Below are 18,430 nucleotides of genomic sequence, written 5' to 3'. Positions count from 1 at the left end.
TGTGTCTGGCCAGACTGGTGTACTTGCTCTTCCTGAAGCATGTGCCGTGCATGTCTGCTTTCATGCCTTTGCACAGCCTGTGTCTTACTCAGAATCCATCTCATTCCATCTGAACCTGGTGAAATCCTGCTCTTCCAAGCACATTGCTGTGGTTCCTTCTTCATATGGCATCCCTTGACATCCCCGAATGTGATTGCTCCCTTCTTTAAACCGCAAGCTCTTTATGCTCTTGAATAACGTTTTTGCATCATGCCCTGTAATGAATGTAGAATTTTAGGACTTTTAAAAAATCTCCTTTTTAGGTCTAGGAGCTTCTTGAGTATGGGACTTCATATACCCTGTACTACCCATTTTTGTTGCTTATTAAGTATTTAACTTAAATCCAGAGTGTTTTACATGGTATTTTATTTTTAGTGTCATTATTTGTAGTGTTGTTTCTTAATTTGGAAAGATGGTCTGAAAATTCTAGTTTTCTGAAATTATCTCAAAGAATGGAAAGAACTAAGGATATGGACTTGACCATGTATATAGGGGTGGGGGTCCCACAGTTTTACTGCCCTTTGACATTTTGTCAGCAAAGTGAAAACTGTCAAACATGGCTTTATCTGGACAAATGTATATAAGGATTGTATTCACAATTGCACTGGTAAAATGGTGATAAATTGGGATGGTATATGGCCTGTTGTGTCCCAGCAGGGCATGCTGGGGGATGACACAGAGCAGCTGTAAGATCTCTTCTTTTACATCTAGGTTCGAGATGCAGCAATAAACAGCTTAGTGGAAATTTACAGACATGTAGGAGAACGTGTGAGGGCAGATCTCAGTAAAAAAGGATTGCCACAGTCCCGGTGAGTGCAGATTTTTTCATTTCTTCTGCTCTTCTCCCCCATTCTTTTCCAGTTAATATCTTGATTTGTAATACTTTTTCTGTTGTGGTAATTTTATTCAAAGAGTATATGGTTAGAGAGTTGGTAGTTGGTGATTTTGTCCAGATCATATATCGGGGGTCCCCTCCCATTCCACTTCCTCAGAAGTAAGACTCTTACCCAGACAACTGGCCAGGTTCCATGCCACATACTGATTTTAAAAACAATTAGTATTGAAAAATTCAGCACTGTTACAGTTTATATGGTTCTAGATCTATGATTCTGTGTCTATATTTATATAGATAGCACTTAGTATAGTAGGTGCTTAGAATACATTTGAATGAATGAAGCCATCCCAGAATAAAAATTCATAAGTTACAATTTTGGAAATCATGTTTTAAATGTAGCCTTTCTGTTTGCACGTCATTCTCAGTGTGTATAAGCCCATGAAGACGATCAGTGTCTCATCAGACCCAAGACAACTGGAGTCCACAAATGTGATTTTGTTATAGTCAAAATTTTTTAAATAGTGTAAGGATCAGATATGTATGATTTTAACTGTGATGGAGAAACTTGACACCAAATTAATTGCAAACCTTTACCCTGGGTTATTCCTTTAAGGGGGAAAGTAATGTAAAAATTCCAGACAGAACTGGAGTGGACTCACAAGGCAGCTTGTCTGAGCCTGTCATTTTGTCCATGGAAACTCCAGAGGCCTAGAGACATGAAATGACTTTAGAGATTATGCAGCTAATAAGAGTCAGAGCTAAGGTCAAAATCCTGTTCTTCTGACTTGCCTTTTTAATTTTCTCTACCCTATTTCACAAGACAGTTCATGGAGTACTGGGCATCTGGAAATGGGATGGAATATTGAAATATACAGGAGTCAACTCTCTTGATGTCTCTAAGGCAGATATGACAGCAGTGGGCCCCAGGCCCTCAAGTGGCGGTTCCACAGGCAGACAAGTGGACTGTGCTTCCTTGAGGTTGAGAGTCATGCCTGATCCAGAATTGCTCTCACCATCTGTGCACAAGATGATTAGCTGGGGATAAAACTACTTTTCATGTACTTTACGAAAGATAATCTATGAGAATAGTTTTTTTAAATTCCAGTGTTTTGTGAACCTCAACCTTCTGGTCTTTGAATATATGGTGAGAACACAGGAGGAAGAAGAACTCAACAGCAATACTAAACAATCTCTTAGGGAAAATTGGAGGGCACAGATGAGCAGGGAAGGCATGATATCAAGGGAAGGGACTGTTTAATGATGAAGTCACCATGATTGTTGGGAAAACAGGTCTTGAGAGTGAAACCCTATCCGGCTTCAGGAATGGCCTCATGCCATGCTGTGTAACTTGATGTGGGCCCAGACCATGAATCCACCATTTTACACAGTTTCCATCTTAACAGGAGACTTCCTCTGTGGTTTTGAAAGGTAACCACAGCAAACTAGCAAATCAGGGAGAAATGATGTGGTGAAACTGAGACCTAGAGATGTGAATGCAGGAAAGAGTTAACGCAGCAGGCCTGAGACTGCTCTTCTTAGAAAGGCCTGCTTATAGGCATGGCCCCTAGAAATGTGGATTTGGGGAGAGTTCCCACCGTTCCCAACAAGTGGGATAAGAGTGGCTCACTGTGTCAAACTGCACAGCACAATGTGTTTATACCTGCTTTCTTTTTCCTTCTGGGAATCTGGCATTTTGTTAAATGCCAGGCAGAGGGTGTTTACATGACCAGCCCCCAGTAAAAACCCTGGCCCCTGAGTCTCTAAGGAGCATTCCTGATAGAAAGCATCCCACTTGTATTGTTACAGTTAGTGTTGAGGGATTACGTGTGTCCTGTGTGACTCCACCAGGAGAGACTCTAGGACACTTGACTGGTATCCTCTGGATTTCACCCCATGCCCCTCTTTCCTTTGCTGATTGTGCTTTGTATCTTTCTGCTATAAAAAAATTGCAGCTGTGAATATGACTTTGCTGAGTCCGATGAGTCTTCCTAGTGAACCAGTAAACATGGGGGTGGTCCTGGAAAACCCCAACACAGTGGAGCCCCAGAGGCCCTGACGCCAGAGCTGGAGTTAAAGCCACCTGTTTCAGCTTCTCAGTTACATGTTTCTCAGGTTCTTCACATGACCCCCTCCTTCTTCTCTTTCTTTTTTTAAGAAAGAAATATTTTAAAAGGTGCTATAAAAGAGCTCGAGCCTCTGAATAGAAATGAGGGTTTCTGCTAGCTCATATTAAAATCCTCCTACAAATTCTCCAAAATGGAGAGGGTGGTCGTAGGGAAATGGGCCCACACCCTTCACATCCGCATTGTGACACTCTGGCAGACATAAGTGCTTGGAGAATTGTGCTGTTCTTTAAAAATCTTACTCTAGTGAGAGAAGCTGCAACTTCAAGTTTCTTTGCATTTACTACAAGACAGTACCTGAGATCTAGTACTCTGAGGGCAGAGGTTCTGGTTACCACCTTTGTTTTTGTGCGCAAATGGAATGACGCTTTTAATGGTATCAGAGAACTTCAGTGTCTGCTATATGTGGCTCCACATGGATGACTGGATTACTTGAATAATCTAGACTTCTCTTGCATCATAACAGATTTTTTAGTAATTTTGAGAGCATAGTAGATTTTTCAACTTAGCAAGTTTCCATAGGACTATCACAATATTGTAAAATTTGCTTAATGCTTTCCAAAACTTGGGATTTAGTCCTCAAATAAAAATGTCCTCATAAGAGTTTGTTCATCAAAAGAGTACTTTGGGAAGAATACGATTAATTGTATCTCTAAGAAATACATGGTGAAGAAAATGCCTTACTGAGATCACCTACATGGCTTAAATAACAAGAGTAGTAATCTTATTCAAGCAACCATTTTCTTTGTCCATTTCACAGTTGAGAAAAGAGACCTATACAACCAACTTCACTTTGGAGGAGCTGGAATTAGGGTTTGGGGCCATTTGTTGTTATTTCAGTCTTCTCATCTTGTGGCCAAAATCATATCGAGCTAGATAATAAGGTGGAGGTAGTCAACAAAATCTTCAAGTTAGAGGGTCTCCCTACCCACATGGGATCTGAGTAGTTGAGGCCCTAAAGGTATAGAATATTTGACCATTTATCATGGTTTTTACATGTATTATTATCATAGTTCATATATATATGTTCAGAAAATAAATAACTTCTAGCTGTCTGTCCTAACATATCGTATAGTTGTGTGATACTCTGTGAGGCATACCTGACAACTTAATAAAATGTAACTGTCTGTTATTTACTTTCATAGACTTTGCATGCCTTGACATTCACTCTCATCCCATTGAATCTTCTAGAAAATATTTTTAGTCAGTATCACATATTTTAGTTTACAGAGTGTTTGGGAAAAGGTCACTGATGTTAAATTTCTTCTGGGATCATCATTCGGGAACCAGGCTTCTAAAAAGCAGTAGCTTTAAACCTAAAGATAATTTAACTTATAGAGGGGGCTGAGATACAGATCATTTGATTCATTATAATTATTTGATAGCTTACATTATGAACTTACTTTTTTTAAAAAAAGTTTCATAATATTTGCTCATTTGCTATCTAGTTTAAAATTTATAAACAATCGTCAGGTTTTATTACTTAATGATTGTTTTGGAAAGGGAAAATTTGTACTTTTAAATTTTTAACTTGCTTGCTAAAGCTTTAGTGTTAGAAAGAACCAAAGGTGAAAGCAGGTGATAAATTGCTCTGAGACATCACTTATTTTTAATTTTATTTTTTGTCATAGTTCTTTATACATACAGAAATTCAACTAGATTTATAAGATACATTTTTGAAAAGACAATTCCTCACTCTTTCTGCCATTTTCTGCTCCTTGGAGGCAAATGCTGTCAACTGCTTTTATTGATTCTTTTGTTATTTATTGTTTTCCTAATAGGCCTGTATTGCTATTTTAAAAATTTTTTGTCACTATAAGAATTACACTTTTTACTATGGAGGCTAAATTTCGGCTCTCTTTTCTCTTAACCTTCCTCATATGTGCTTCCAATCTCATCTACCAAATAAAGTCATATTTTAATTTTGGTAAGGATGTCTATATTATGATTATGAATGCTATTTACAGTTTACTATTAATATTTGGTAAATTATGATTACCTTTTTCTTACAACTTTTTGTTTTTCCTGGAGTTAATAATTGTTTTACTTTCAATTGCATAGTTGTCTGTATACTTACTGCATACTCATACTTTCTACTTGCTAACTTCTCTGTCAGTTGTGTAAGTCCCTGAAGCCTGTTTCACCCTGCACTGGCTGCCTTTACTGCCTCTTACAAACCCGTCATCCTGACATCTCTTTGTCATCCTGAGTCTTTGCTTCACCTTTCTCTGCAGGTGCATCTGCTGTTTCTTGTAGGCCAGGCCTTTTCTTTCTTGGTTTACTCATCCATTCATTCATTTGTTTGTTAGTTTGTTTATTCATTCATTTGTTCATTTAATTTTTAAAATTATTTTTATTTCTTCTTATTTTTTGAGGCAGGATCTCACCCTGTCGCCCAGGGTAGAGTGCAGTGGCATGATCACGGCTCACTGCAGCCTTGACTTCCTGGGCTCAAGTAATCTCTCCACCTCTGCCTCCCAAGTAACTGGGCCTACAAGCACATGCTGCCGTGCCCAGTTAATTTTTGTATTTTTTGTACAGATGGGGTTTCGCCATGTTGCCCAGGCTGGTCTCAAGTGCTCTTCCTGCCTCGATCTCCTAAAGTGCTGGGATGCAGGTGTGCACCACCATGCCTGGCCTAAATTATTTAAAAATTTTTTTTGTGGATACATAGGTGTATATATTCATGGGATACATGAGATGTTTTGATATAGGCATCCAATGTGAAATAAGTACATCATGTATACATCCCCACAAGCATTTATTCTTTGAGTTACAAACAATCCCATCACATTCTTTAATTTAAAAATGTATACTGAAGTTACGATTGACCATAGTCACCCTATTGTGCTATATCCTCTCTTTTAATAGTGCATGTTCTCCACTCCTGAGAAAAGATGGGGAAAAGGAAAATTTCTGTAGTCTTAAGAATATCTCTTTTCTTTTCTTCCCCCCTTTCCTTTCCCCCCTCCCCTTTTCTTCCTCTTCCTCCTCTTCCTCCTTTCTTCTTTCTTCTTTCTTTCTACTTTCTTTTTTCTTCTTTCTGTTTTAGATAGAGTCTGGCTCTGTTGCTCAGGCTAAAGTACAGTGGCATGACCTTGGCTCAATGCAACCTCTACCTCCTGAGCTCAAGCAATCCTCCCACCTCAGCCTCCTTAATAGCTGGAACTACAGATGTGTGCCATCATGCCTGGCAAAATTTTTTTTAAATTTTTTTGTAGAGATGAAATTTTACCATGTTGCCCAGGCTGGTCTTGAACTTCTGAGCTCAAGCGATCCACCCACCTCAGCCTCTCAAAGTGCTGGGATTACAGGCGTGAGCCACCATGACTGGCCTGAGAATATCTTTTTCTTACTCTGACTTTGATAGTTTAGAATCTAGGTTGGATATTATTTTCATCCAGAATGTTAAAGCTAATACCTTGTTGTGTTCCAGCTATCTGTGTTTCTATTGAGAAGTTCAAAGTCATTCTGATGCTTCATCCTATATAAATAAATTTGATTCATTGAGGAAAGTTGTAGTATCATCTCTTTGTCCCCATTGTTTGTCTGAAATTTTAGGTTGCTGAATCTTCTTTTTTTTTTTGAGACTGAGAGTTGCTCTGTTGCCCTGCTGGGTGACAGTCTAGTTTAAATTGATACTATTTAATTTCAGTATTAAAAACTTTACTCCTACTTAGCTCTATTTTCTTCCTCTTTTTTACTGTTATTTTCATGCAAATTATGTCTTTATACATTGTAAGTGCATATATTTTTATAATTATTGCTTTATGCAGTTTCTTTTTAAGTTATGCAGGACAAGAAAAAAAGTTAAGAACAAAAAGTACCTTTATACTAAATTTTATATATATCTATGTAGTTGATTTTACTTATTTTTAAAATTTCTTCATGTGGATTTGAGCTGTTGTACTGTGTCCTTTCATTTCAACCCAAATAACTGTTGTTTTTCATGTATCTGAAGTCTTAAGTTCTCCTTTTATTTTTGATGGATAGTTTTGTTATATGTGAATTCTTGGTTGATTGTCTTTTTAATTTCAGAACTTTGAATATGTTATCCTTTTCCCACCCTGCCTCACTCCTGCTTTCATGGTTTCTCATGAGAAATCAGATATTTACCTTTTTGAGTAAAGACTTTCCCTTTGTCTTCTCTTGTGGCAGTTTGATTATCGTGTGTTAGATTTGGATCTCTTTAAGTTTATCCCGGTTGGAGTTGCTTGTTAAATAGATAGATTGTTTTATGTCAGATTCGTGAAGTTTTTAGCCATTATTCTTCATATATCTTTTTTGATAATTTTTCAATATGGTAGATGCCTGAGGCAACAATAACAACTAGAACAAATAATCTGATCTAAAAAGTCCTTTAAAAAGTACCATATGTCCTTTTCTTTTTTCTCTTTGCCTGGTACTTCTGTTATGTGAGTATCTTGGTACACTGTTTTGTATGATGATCTCTTAGGCTCTGTTCGTGTTTTTGTTGTTTGTTTTCGTTACTTAGGTAGGATATAATACAATTGATTCCTCTACAAACTTGTTGATTCCTTCTTGTCCCAGCTCAGATCTGTTGTCAAACTCCTCCTAATGAATTTTTAATTTCAGTTATTGTACTTTTCATCTCTGGAATTTCTATGTGGTTGTTTTTAATACTTTCTTTCTTGTCATCGTTATTTTCTATTTGGTGAGACATTGTTCTTATTACTTTAATTCTTCAGAAATAGTTTTCTTTAGATCTTTCAACATATTTATATTAGTTGACTTGAAGTCTTCATTGAGTTAGGTCAATGTATAGGTTTCCTTAAAAATAGTTTCTGTTGACTCATTTTTATTTCCTTTGTATGGGCCATATTTTCTTGTTTCTTTGTCTCATAATTTCTTGTTGAAACTGGATATTTTAAATAATATATTGTGGCAACTCTGGAAACCATATTCTTTCCCCTCCCCAGAATTTTTGTTGTTGTTGTTTATTGTTTTTGCTGGTTATTTTTGTCTAGTGACTTTCCCAAACGAATTCTTTAAAGTCTTTGTTCTTTGTTGTATGTGGCCACTGAATTCTCTGGATGATTAGCTTAGCGATCAGCTAATGATTGAACAGAGATTGCCTTAAATGTGTGGAACCAGTAAGTCTTCCAGCCTCTACTGACTGGCTCTGTGTTTTTAGGGCGTGCTTCCCAGTGCTCTAAAAGGTGTTTGACACCTCTGTCTTCCTTTTTCCTTCTGGCTTGTTCAGAATGTCAGAGTCAGCCAGAGGGACATTAGAGCCTTCTGGGGTCTTTCTTGGGCCTGTGCATGTGCAAAGCCTTGCACATATGCATGACCTTCCGGGTTACCAAGAGTATGCCAGTGTTTTCAAAGTTTGCTGTGGATATCCTGATTTCTAGCTTTTTCCTCCCTGTTTTTGGTCAGCTTCTTTGCCCCAGTTGTTACTGCTGTCTCAGGTATCTGCTGTATTAAACAGTTGTCACTGGTTAGTTTTGATCATTGCCTCAGGGAAAAGGCCTCTAATGTTGAACAAGCTCTAAGTCAGGTCAAATAAAGACAAGTCCTGCAAATGGGCCTACAGGGATGTGCCAGATAGGTGGAATGATAAATTCTTTGGGAATGAGGACTTTTAGGGAGCTTCAGACTTGTTCAGCTCTTTCTACTGGCTGCCAGGCTGCTGGTTTTCACACTTAACCATGATGATGAGACTGCTGATTTTCAGCTATTGGATTAGAGATATAGGCACAACAGAACAATGAAAAATCTTGCTGTTCTTACCAAGATTCAGCCATTTTTCTTGAAGAAATACTCAGATTGTTATAAGCCGCCTTTGTTCAATTTACCAGGTTTTTTTTTTTTTTCTTATGATAGTGAGTTCTCATGAGAATTTACAAAAGTTTTAAAAAGTTGGCTGGGCGTGGTGGCTCACGCCTATAATCCCAGCACTTTGGGAGGCTGAGGCGGGTGGATCACGAGGTCAAGAGATCGAGACCATCCTGGTCAACATGGTGAAACCCCGTGTCTACTAAAAATACAAAAAATTAGCTGGTCATGGTGGTGTGTGCCTGTAATCCCAGCTACTCAGGAGGCTGAGGCAGGAGAATTGCCTGAACCCAGGAGGCGGAGGTTGCGGTGAGCCGAGATCGTGCCATTGCACTCCAGCCTGGGTAACAAGAGCGAAACTCCGTCTCAAAAAAAAAAAAAAAAAAAAAAAGTTGATTGGACAATTTTTTGCCAATGTTCTCTTTGCTTCTTTGAAGCGGATTTTCGAGGGTCCTTACTCTGTCATTTTAAAGAGCTCCTCTCTTGTTTTATGATCACGATATTTTATGTCTTTGAAAGCACTAATGACATATTTTTTAAACTTTTCCTTTCTCTTCAAAATCTCTTCTGTCTTCCAAGTTGGGATTTTAAAGCATGTGTTTATGTTGGTTTCTCTTTTTCATGCTAGAAGCTCTGACTATATGGATGCAGTTTATTGACTGAGATTGCTGTGATTAAGTATTTGCTTCTAGGAAATTATTTAAAATTTCTATATAAAACTTTCTAGGAAGGAACTAATTTGAACTAAATTTTATTACAAAATAAATTCTAATTGGATTGAAGACTTTAATATGGAAATTTAAATTCAGAAAAAGTAGAGGAAGATGGTGGTTATTTGTCAACCATTAAAGAAATTTATTTTAAATCGAAATCCAGAGATTTAAAATAAAACAATTTGGTGGCTTCAGAGGGTAATCATTAGTTATATATTCAATGTCCTTGAATATATAAAGCTCATCCTTTTATAGAGATTTGTGTGAATCAGTAGTTCCCAAGAGAGACATTTTATATTTTTGTGCTCAGAGCTAGCAAACAAAAACCAGTCCTTTCATTCCTAAGGAATGCTTTGTTGGTGTTAGACTGTCTCTTTAGATGGTAACCTTGATATGAGCTGTTAGAGCAGCATTAATGAGCAGAGAACAAGGGAGCTAGTGAGACAGGAGTGTGAAAGCAGAGGGAGTGCTGAGTGAAGATACACATACCAATAATAGTTATGTTTATAGTGTTCTCATACCTAGTTGTTCATGCCTGCCAGGTTGTGGGTAATGTGGCCACAGTGAGAATATCTTACGACTGAGAAAGAATCCATAGACTTGTACACAGTTGCCATTTATAATGGTGAATACTCTCCCAGGAATGGAAGAAATACTCGCCCTCTTCCAGTAATTTCAGGAACAACCAGACTAGAGGTATATCTTGGCTCCAACTTGCAAACTTGCAGGCGTGCTTACATCAGAGGGTGTGGTTGTGACACAATAAAGTAGTGCCTTAGTGAGGACATGCCTGGCAACCTGTGTCATGATATTATTTCTGAGTTTGTCAAACCATTGGAGATCTTTGTTACTTTTAAAAAGGGAAAGTAATGGAAACATCCTAAGAAACACAATCATGTAAGGCATCTTTCCAGTTCTTTAGTAACTGCTGGATTTGAAAGTGAGTTATATTTTACTTATATCTGGTGCTGAGAAGGCAATTGGCATTTATTCAATGTGTTTTAACTAATGGGTAGTGGCTGCCTGGAAGTTTTGAGAAGGATTCTGAGGGAACATCTGGACTTGGTGGAAAGAAGGCTTGAAAAGATTGTTGGTGTCTCCTACGCAATGGGGAGGGGCAGTGCATCAGGCTGGTTCATCCCCTTCATTTGCTGATGTGTAATTTTGGCCTCCACGTTACTTAGAGCATAAGCTCCAGAGAGTAAGAACTCACTAGCTCGGTGCTGGGCACATAATAGGCACTCAAGTATTTTTGAGTGAATGAACAAATGAATGAACACCAGAGTTTGTGTGAATACTGAAGTTTTTCAGAGTAAGGAGTTAGGTTCCAGGTGTCTAACATAGTGTTGTAACTCTCCTGAGTGAGCATCGCATGGCATACATAGTGCTTGGTACAAATACAAAAATAATACAGCTCCCATCTCTGCCCCTAAGGAGCTTCCATTCTGCCTGAGAAGAAAAGACAAACATATTTGAAATGATTGGAGCTGGCAGGATAGGATGGTGTGATAAAAAGCACTAAAATGTCCCTAAAATTGAATGCACAGATTGCTTGGGAATCTCAACCTTTATACTTACTCTGATATACCTGTGTTTTGCTTGAGAAAGTCTCTTTCTTCTTAACTTTTTCTACTAGGTAAGATTGCATTCTCACACCTTTTCGTTTCATTTTTGGTGTCACTAGGGTGGAATATTTAGACTGGGTGAGGAATTTTGCATTAATTTAAATGCCCAGGTGAAATGATCCATTAATAGAAAGTAAATGTAATGTAGACTTTTTTAAGCTGAAGATTATCCAGTCACAGCATTTTTTTCTGAAGAAATTATTTATAGCATTTTTGGATTAAGCATGAGTCACAGCAGTTAGCACAAGCCTTTGTAGTGTATTATTAGTGTATTTTGAAAAACTTTATCCTGAGTAACTGATAGTCTGTGGTAAGAAAGAAATAAGAGAAACACACCTTTTCATAATATATACATTTGTGTAGAGTAGTCAGTTTAATATAATGTCTGGGAGCAGGGGCTCTGGATTGCTATTCTCAGGGCTAGAATCTCCACCCCATACATGTGTCACCTCAAGGAGATTAAATGAGATCTTTCAGATAGACTTTTAGGCCCATTCTTTACCCTTGGTAAGTGCCCAATTATTGTTGGCTATTGTTCATGTTATTGATTTAGTCACTGTGTTTTGTTATTAGGTAGGTCTGTGTCTTTTTTTTTTTTTTTTTAGGGGGAGTGGTGGTGATCAACTTCACATTAGGGTTTTAATATTAATGGCTATGGAGCAGTGATGGTCAATAGTTTGTTTATATTTTTGCTTTCATACAGGTTGAATGTAATTTTTACGAAATTTGATGAAGTCCAGAAATCTGGAAACATGATACAATCTGCAAATGGTGAGTAGAAAAAGTAATTGCTATTTTTGCCTTTTATTTTTACATCCGTAACATTTATGTTATATGTGAACAGCTGAATTAGGTAATCGAGTAAGGGTTTCTAGGTCTTAAAACTTAACTTTCATTCACCTACTTTTCCAGGCCAGAAACAATGGAGTGAATCACCGACTTTCTTTCATAACCTGTACTGAATTTATTAACTAATCCTGTTGGGTTTACTTTTAAAACTGCATCCTGAATCCCAGTAATTCTCATCACTGCTACTGTCTTCCTAACACAGGCTGTCATGGGATTTTACCTGGGCTCTTGTGGTTCCCTCCTGAACAGTATCTTTTCTTCTACTGTTTCCCCATGCCCAAAGTCTGTTTGTCATATAGCAACTAGAGTAATGTTTTTAGAACATAAGTCATGTGATGTTAATCTTCTTTCAAATCCTCCAAAGCCTTCCCATCACACCCAGGCTATAATTCAGTGACTCACCATGGCCCATGGGGCCTTGCATGACCTGGCACCCACCACCATTCTGATGTCATTTGAATTATTCTTTGTGAAAGTTCTCTTTGCTCTAGGCACATTGACCTCCTTGCTAAGTTTGAACATTCTGAATATCTTCTGCTTTAGGACCTCTGTGCTTATGATTCCTTCTGCTTGAAGCATTCACCCTCTGGGTATCATTATGGCCTCCTCCCTCATTCCATGAAGCTCTCACTTCATACAGTATCACTGAATTACTGAGGCCACTGGAATAGCACATCCAGGGTTCTAAGGGAAAGCTCTGTGCCCTCACCCTGCTTGAGTTTTCTTCCTAGCACGTATCACCAGAAAAATATGTGTTTACTCATGAGAGCAGGAACTTTACTTTATTCCCTTTATTGTTCTTTTTGTTTTTTCTCAATGAGCATAAGTTCAGTGCTTTGAAGAGTCCCTTGTGATAGGTGTGCAGTAAGTATTGTTGAATAAAGTAATGATTGTGTCCAGTTCCTGTATTCCTTTCACTACGTTGTGATGATACTTGAGGACTAGTGGGTAATTTTTGTGATTCCAGAAGGAGTGGAAAAGATAGAAGTGAATTACTCCTGTATGAAGGAAAAAAACACCAAAAAGTTAATTGCTGAGAATAACTTTTTCTAACCTTGGATACCTCATTGTATCATAGCTAAGCTATTTTAGAATTTTTAAGTATCTTAGTTACAACCGGTACTGAATTCATTAACTAATCCTGTTGGATTTACTTTTAAAACTGCATCCCGAGTCCCAGTAATTCTCCTCATCACTACTCCTGTCTTCCTATTACAAGCCTTCACATGTTGAATATCTTGAGACTGTAAAGTCCGAGGGCTTTTCCTCAAAGTAACTTGGGATATAAGGGCAGAGCAGGTAACAGAATGCAAGCCTTTTGACTCATACTCTGCTGTGTACCTATTATTATTCCAAAGAAATTTTTCTTTGAACAGCATGTTTTCTATATAAAATGCTTAAAGTGATCTAAAAAATGCTTTCATTAATCTCTTTATTTCTTTTTCATAGATTGTAAAAAATGTAAAAAAAATAGAAAATGAATATCATAATTTAGCTATTACCATCAAAAATCATTTTTCATTACATTTTCTTATATTTCATCATCTTATAACTGTATAATTTGTATATAATTTTTTTTTTTTTTTTTTTGAGACGGAGTTTCGCTCTTGTTACCCAGGCTGGAGTGCAATGGCGCGATCTCGGCTCACCGCATCCTCCGCCTCCTGGGTTCAGGCAATTCTCCTGCCTCAGCCTCCTGAGTAGCTGGGATTACAGGCGTGCGCTACCATGCCCAGCTAATTTTTTGTATTTTTAGTAGAGATGGGGTTTCACCATGTTGACCAGGATGGTCTCGATCTCTTGACCTTGTGATCTACCCGCCTCGGCCTCCCAAAGTGCTGGGATTACAGGCGTGAGCCACTGCGCCCGGCCTAATTTGTATATAATTTTAACCATGGTGTAATTTTCTCTACTTTACCCAGTACATTAGTACATAATTTTGTATGTACTTCTAAAAACATACCACTGGTAGAGCTGGGCCAGAATTCTGGCATCTGAGTAGTGCACTTGTGATGAGTGGGGTTGCTGGGTGTCCACAGGCAGGTCTTCACAGGCAGTTAATTGCTGGACATATGCTTTTACTTTTGTGTGGGTGTATTTGTGTAGTTGATGTGGCTTCTCAGTTTAAAAATTGTTGGCGCTAGGACACAACATGCTGGGCAAATAAGTAAAAGCAGTGGCAGGAAAGTGAGTTTGTGCTTTGTAAGCCAGTATTACAGCTATGAAACAGAATCTCATTATAGTGCTGGCACTGGGGAGAAAGACTGCATCCATGTTGGGGATCTTGCCTAAAAGATTGTACATATACTCTATGGGTTCCAGTGATGTGACACATATGATTTTATCCTCAGGAATGCCAAAACTATGTGGCATTGGGTGTATCACAAGTAGCCTTTTATTATAGATGGCTAGGTGCAGATATTGCCCCCAGATTCCCTTTATGTGTGTGTGCGTGTGCATGTACATAGGGGCAGGGTTGAGGCTGGAAACAGTTCTTTTAGACATCTGTGTTAAAAATAGCAAATGGTAAGGAAGCCTTAACAGAATTTTCTTGGAGGCCTATAATTTCAGCTTTTTGCTTTAAATATGTAGTATTACTGTTTTAATTGTTAGAGCCAAAATATTTAAGGAAACTAATATAAAGCCATATGTGTAAAATTTTAGAATTTCTAACCTGAGTGATTTTCATCTCTTTACATAACTTTGAGAGACCAGTAAAATATTCAATTGCTTTCAAAAGACAAACCACCTAATTTCCTTCATTGAACGTTTCTGTCATTGAACATTAAATTGGCATAAACTGCAATAGTGATAGAATAAAACCTGTCTCCCTCTTTATCTAATTTTCTCAGTCTTGTCCCTCCCTCCCTCCCTCCATTCTTTCCTTCCTCCCACCCTCCCTTTTTTTCTTCTCTTCTCTTCTCTTCTCTCCTTCCCTCTCCCCTCTTCCCTCTCCCCTCTCCCCTCTTCCCTCTCCCCTCTCCCCTCTCCCCCTCTCCCCCTCTTCCCCTCTTCCCCTCTTCCCCTCTCTGCCCTCCTTCTCTCCCCTCTCCCTCTTCTTTTCTTTTTTCTTTTTCTTTCTCTCTCTCTTCCTCTCTTTCCTTTTCCTTTCTTTTCCTTTCTTGTATTTTCTTTCTTCTCCGTTTCTTTCTTCATTTTTTTTTAACACAACTCTCAGTGTAATTCTTTGATCTCTTCTGAACTTCAAACCTTTGACTGTTCCACTTTCTCTAAATCCATCCATCCTCTCCTTTCTCTGTTTCATACCTTACACAGCTTAGATTACAGCCTTTCTGAACTTAATAGTTGTAGGAGTTTTTTGTAGCCTCTGTGGGGTTTTCTACATAAACAGTTTTGTCATCTGCAAATAGGAACAGTTTTATCTCTTTCAGATAGATATGCTTTTAATTTCTTTTTCTTGCCTTATTGCACTGGCTAGAACTTCTAGTACTATGTAAAATAAGAGTGGTGAGACAAAACATCTTTGGGTCCCATCTTAGGTGCTAAGTATGGTGTTAGCTGTAGGACTTTTGCAGATGTTCTTTATCAAAATGAGGTAGTTTTCTATTTATTTCTATTTATCTTATCTGAGTTTTTTTTTCTTCCCCCCCCCAGAGCAGGAATGGAAGTTTATTTAAAAAGGCTGTAGAACAGGAAAGAAAGGAAGGTGTGCTTGGGAGAGACCCAGGAGGGCACAGTTGAAGGTTTAAAAAAGAAAGTCAAGTGTCCTTATCTGAGTTTTATCACAAGTAGGCGTTAGGCCTTCTGTGAAGTTATCAGTATATTTAAAAAATTGAGATACATTCTCCTAGCTGCAGTACATTTAAAAATTAAAAATTTATATATATATAATTCACTATTGATATTTCACTTTTTAAAGTGTGTGCCTTAGTGTTTTTTTTTTTAATATTCACAAAGTGTGCAACTATTAGCACTATTTAAATCTAAAATATTTCATCACCCCCACCTCCCATTCCCATTAGCACTTACTCCCTATTCCCCTGTCCCTCCAGTTTCTGGCATCCTGTTTTCTGTCTGTATGGATTTGCCTATTCAGGACATTTTGTATAACTGGAATCATATAATATTTGGCCTTTGTGTCTGATGACTTTCATTTAGCATAATGTTTTCAAGATTCATTCATAGTGTAGCATGTATCAGAAGTTCATTTCTTTTTATGGCTGAACAGAATTCCATTGTGGGAGTAGATTACATTTTCTTTATCCATCTATCTGTTGATGGACATTTGGGATTGTTCCACTTTGTGGCTATTGTGAAGAATGATTCTATGAACATTGATATAAAAGATTTCATGTGGATATGTATTTTCATTTCTGTTGGCTGTACACCTTGCAGTAGAATTGCTGGGTGTACGTTTAACTTTTTGAGTAACTGCTCAAACACAGTAAACACACAGTTTTCCAATTTTGCAGCACTGTTTTGCATTCTTAACAGCAGCCTGTGAGAGTTTGCAGTTTTTCCACATCCTCGCCAACAGTTGTTACCGTCTCTCTTTTTCATTATAGTCACCATAGTGGGTGTAAAGTAGTCTCTCATTGTGGTATTGATTTGCTTTACCCTGGTAAGTAATGGTATTGAACATCTTTTTCATGGGCTTATTACCCATTTATATACCTTCTTTGGAGAAGTGTCTATTCAAATAAATCTTTTGCCTATTTTCTAAAGGGGTTAATTGCCTATTTATTATTGAGTTATAAGAGGTTTTTAGATGTGCTACATACCTGACTCTTAAAAGATGTGATTTATTTGCAAATATTTTCTCCTATTCTGTGGGTTTTCTTTTCACTTTCTTGATAGTGTCACTTGAGAGATAAAGTGTTAAATTTTGATGAAGTCCAATTTATCTGTTTTATTTTGTCATACCTAGGAAACTATTGCATATTTTTGGCCAGGTGCAGTGGCTCACAACTGTAATCTCAGCACTTTGGGAGGTTGAGGTGGGCAGATTATCTGACGTCAGGAGTTTGAGACGAGCCTGGCCAACACAGTAAAACTCCATCTCTACAAAAATACAAAAATTAGCTGGGTGTGGTGGTGCACGCCAGTAGTCCCAGCTGCTGGGTGGTAGGGGTGGGGGGTGGCCCTGAGGTAGGAGGATGGTGGGGTTGCGGGGAGGGGCAGTGGCCCTGAGGTGGGAGAATTGCTTGAACTTGGGAGGCAAAGGTTTCAGTGAGCCGAGATCGTGCCACTGCACTCCAGCCTTGGTGACAGAGTGAGACTCTGCCTTAGAAAAAACGAAAAGAAGAAACTATTGTCTATTTTTACCACAGTAAAAAGAAAGAAAAGAGGCCAGGCACAGTGGCTCATGCCTGTAATCCTAGCACTTTGGGAGGCCAAGGCAGGTGGATTGCCTGAACTCAGGAATTTGAGACCAGCCTGGGCAACATGGTAAAACCCCGTATCTGCTAGAATACAAAAAATTAGCCAGGCATGGTGGCATGCACCTGTAGTCCCAGCTGCTCAGGAGGCTGAGGCTGGAGAATTGCTGGAACCCGGGAGGCAGAGGTTGCAGTGAGTGCAGATCAACCCACTGCACTCCAGCCTGAGTGATGGAGTGAGACTCCATCTCCCCTCAAAAAGAAAGAAAGGAAAGAAACTAGGCCTGACCTCCTCCTTGTTTCTTCATTCTTTTTGTGCTGCACATTCTTGGCTTCCTTTATTTAATATCTACTACTTAGTCATTAAATTCTTAAAGCTTGATTCGAGGCCTTTTCCTTTCTCAGGCAATGCTTTTTCCCTGGTTACACATATCCACGGCTATAATTTTATTTACTAGCTGTATCACATTTTTTTTCGTAAATGTTTGTCTCCTGTACAGATCTTGGTGCAGGATTGGAACTGTATGTGAAACAGCTCCCTGTCTGACATTTCCTCTTGTGTTTGAAACATGTATCTAAAACCAAATTTATATTCCACTTTTGGCTGAAAGACAAAACACAAAACAATAAATATTGTTCCACCCTAAATCTTTTCTGTACTTCTTCTAAGTGTGATTGCTCCATTATTCATCCAGGTATGTAAACTGAAGCTTGGGTGTCATTTTTGATACCTCCCTCTCCCTCACTTTTCATAAATATTATCACTGATTTCTATGGAATTTAACTCAAACATTACTTTTTTTATTGAGGTAAAATCTTCATATATAATTAACAATCTTCACCATTTTCAGTGTACAGTTCAGTGGGCATAAATACATTTCTATATTTTTTTCTCTTTATTTTTCCCCTTCCCTTCCCGGCCTTTAGTAACCACCAGTCCAATCTCTACCTTCGTGAGATCTACTGTTTTAGCTCCCACATATGAGTGAGAACAGGTGATGTTTGTCTTTCTGTGTAATATAATCGCCTCTAGTTCCATCCATGTTGCTACAAATAACAGGATTTCATTCCTTTTTATGGCTGAATTACATACCATTGTGTATATATA

The 18,430-nt window shown here is 38.1% G+C and overlaps 1 protein-coding gene across 7 annotated transcripts in view; it reads left to right on the top strand.

The window, feature by feature from the left end:
* Window positions 1–18,430, top strand: part of CLASP1 (cytoplasmic linker associated protein 1) — a 284,571-nt gene that overhangs the window by 120,082 nt on the left and 146,059 nt on the right. For all 7 annotated transcript variants that reach the window (XM_064382842.1, XM_064382848.1, XM_064382847.1 and 4 more), the window contains 2 exons: window positions 751–848; window positions 11,838–11,905. In XM_064382842.1, the coding sequence (XP_064238912.1) occupies window positions 751–848; window positions 11,838–11,905 (166 nt within the window). The remainder of the gene's footprint in view (window positions 1–750; window positions 849–11,837; window positions 11,906–18,430) is intronic.

The sequence above is a fragment of the Aotus nancymaae genome, unplaced genomic scaffold (genome assembly GCF_030222135.1).
Source record: "Aotus nancymaae isolate 86718 unplaced genomic scaffold, 86718_ANA_hifiasm-v0.15.2.pri h1tg000029l, whole genome shotgun sequence".
NCBI classification, from domain to species: Eukaryota; Metazoa; Chordata; class Mammalia; order Primates; family Aotidae; genus Aotus; species Aotus nancymaae.
The sequence above is the reverse complement of the archived record's forward strand: the minus strand, read 5'-3'. Positions and strand labels throughout refer to the sequence as shown.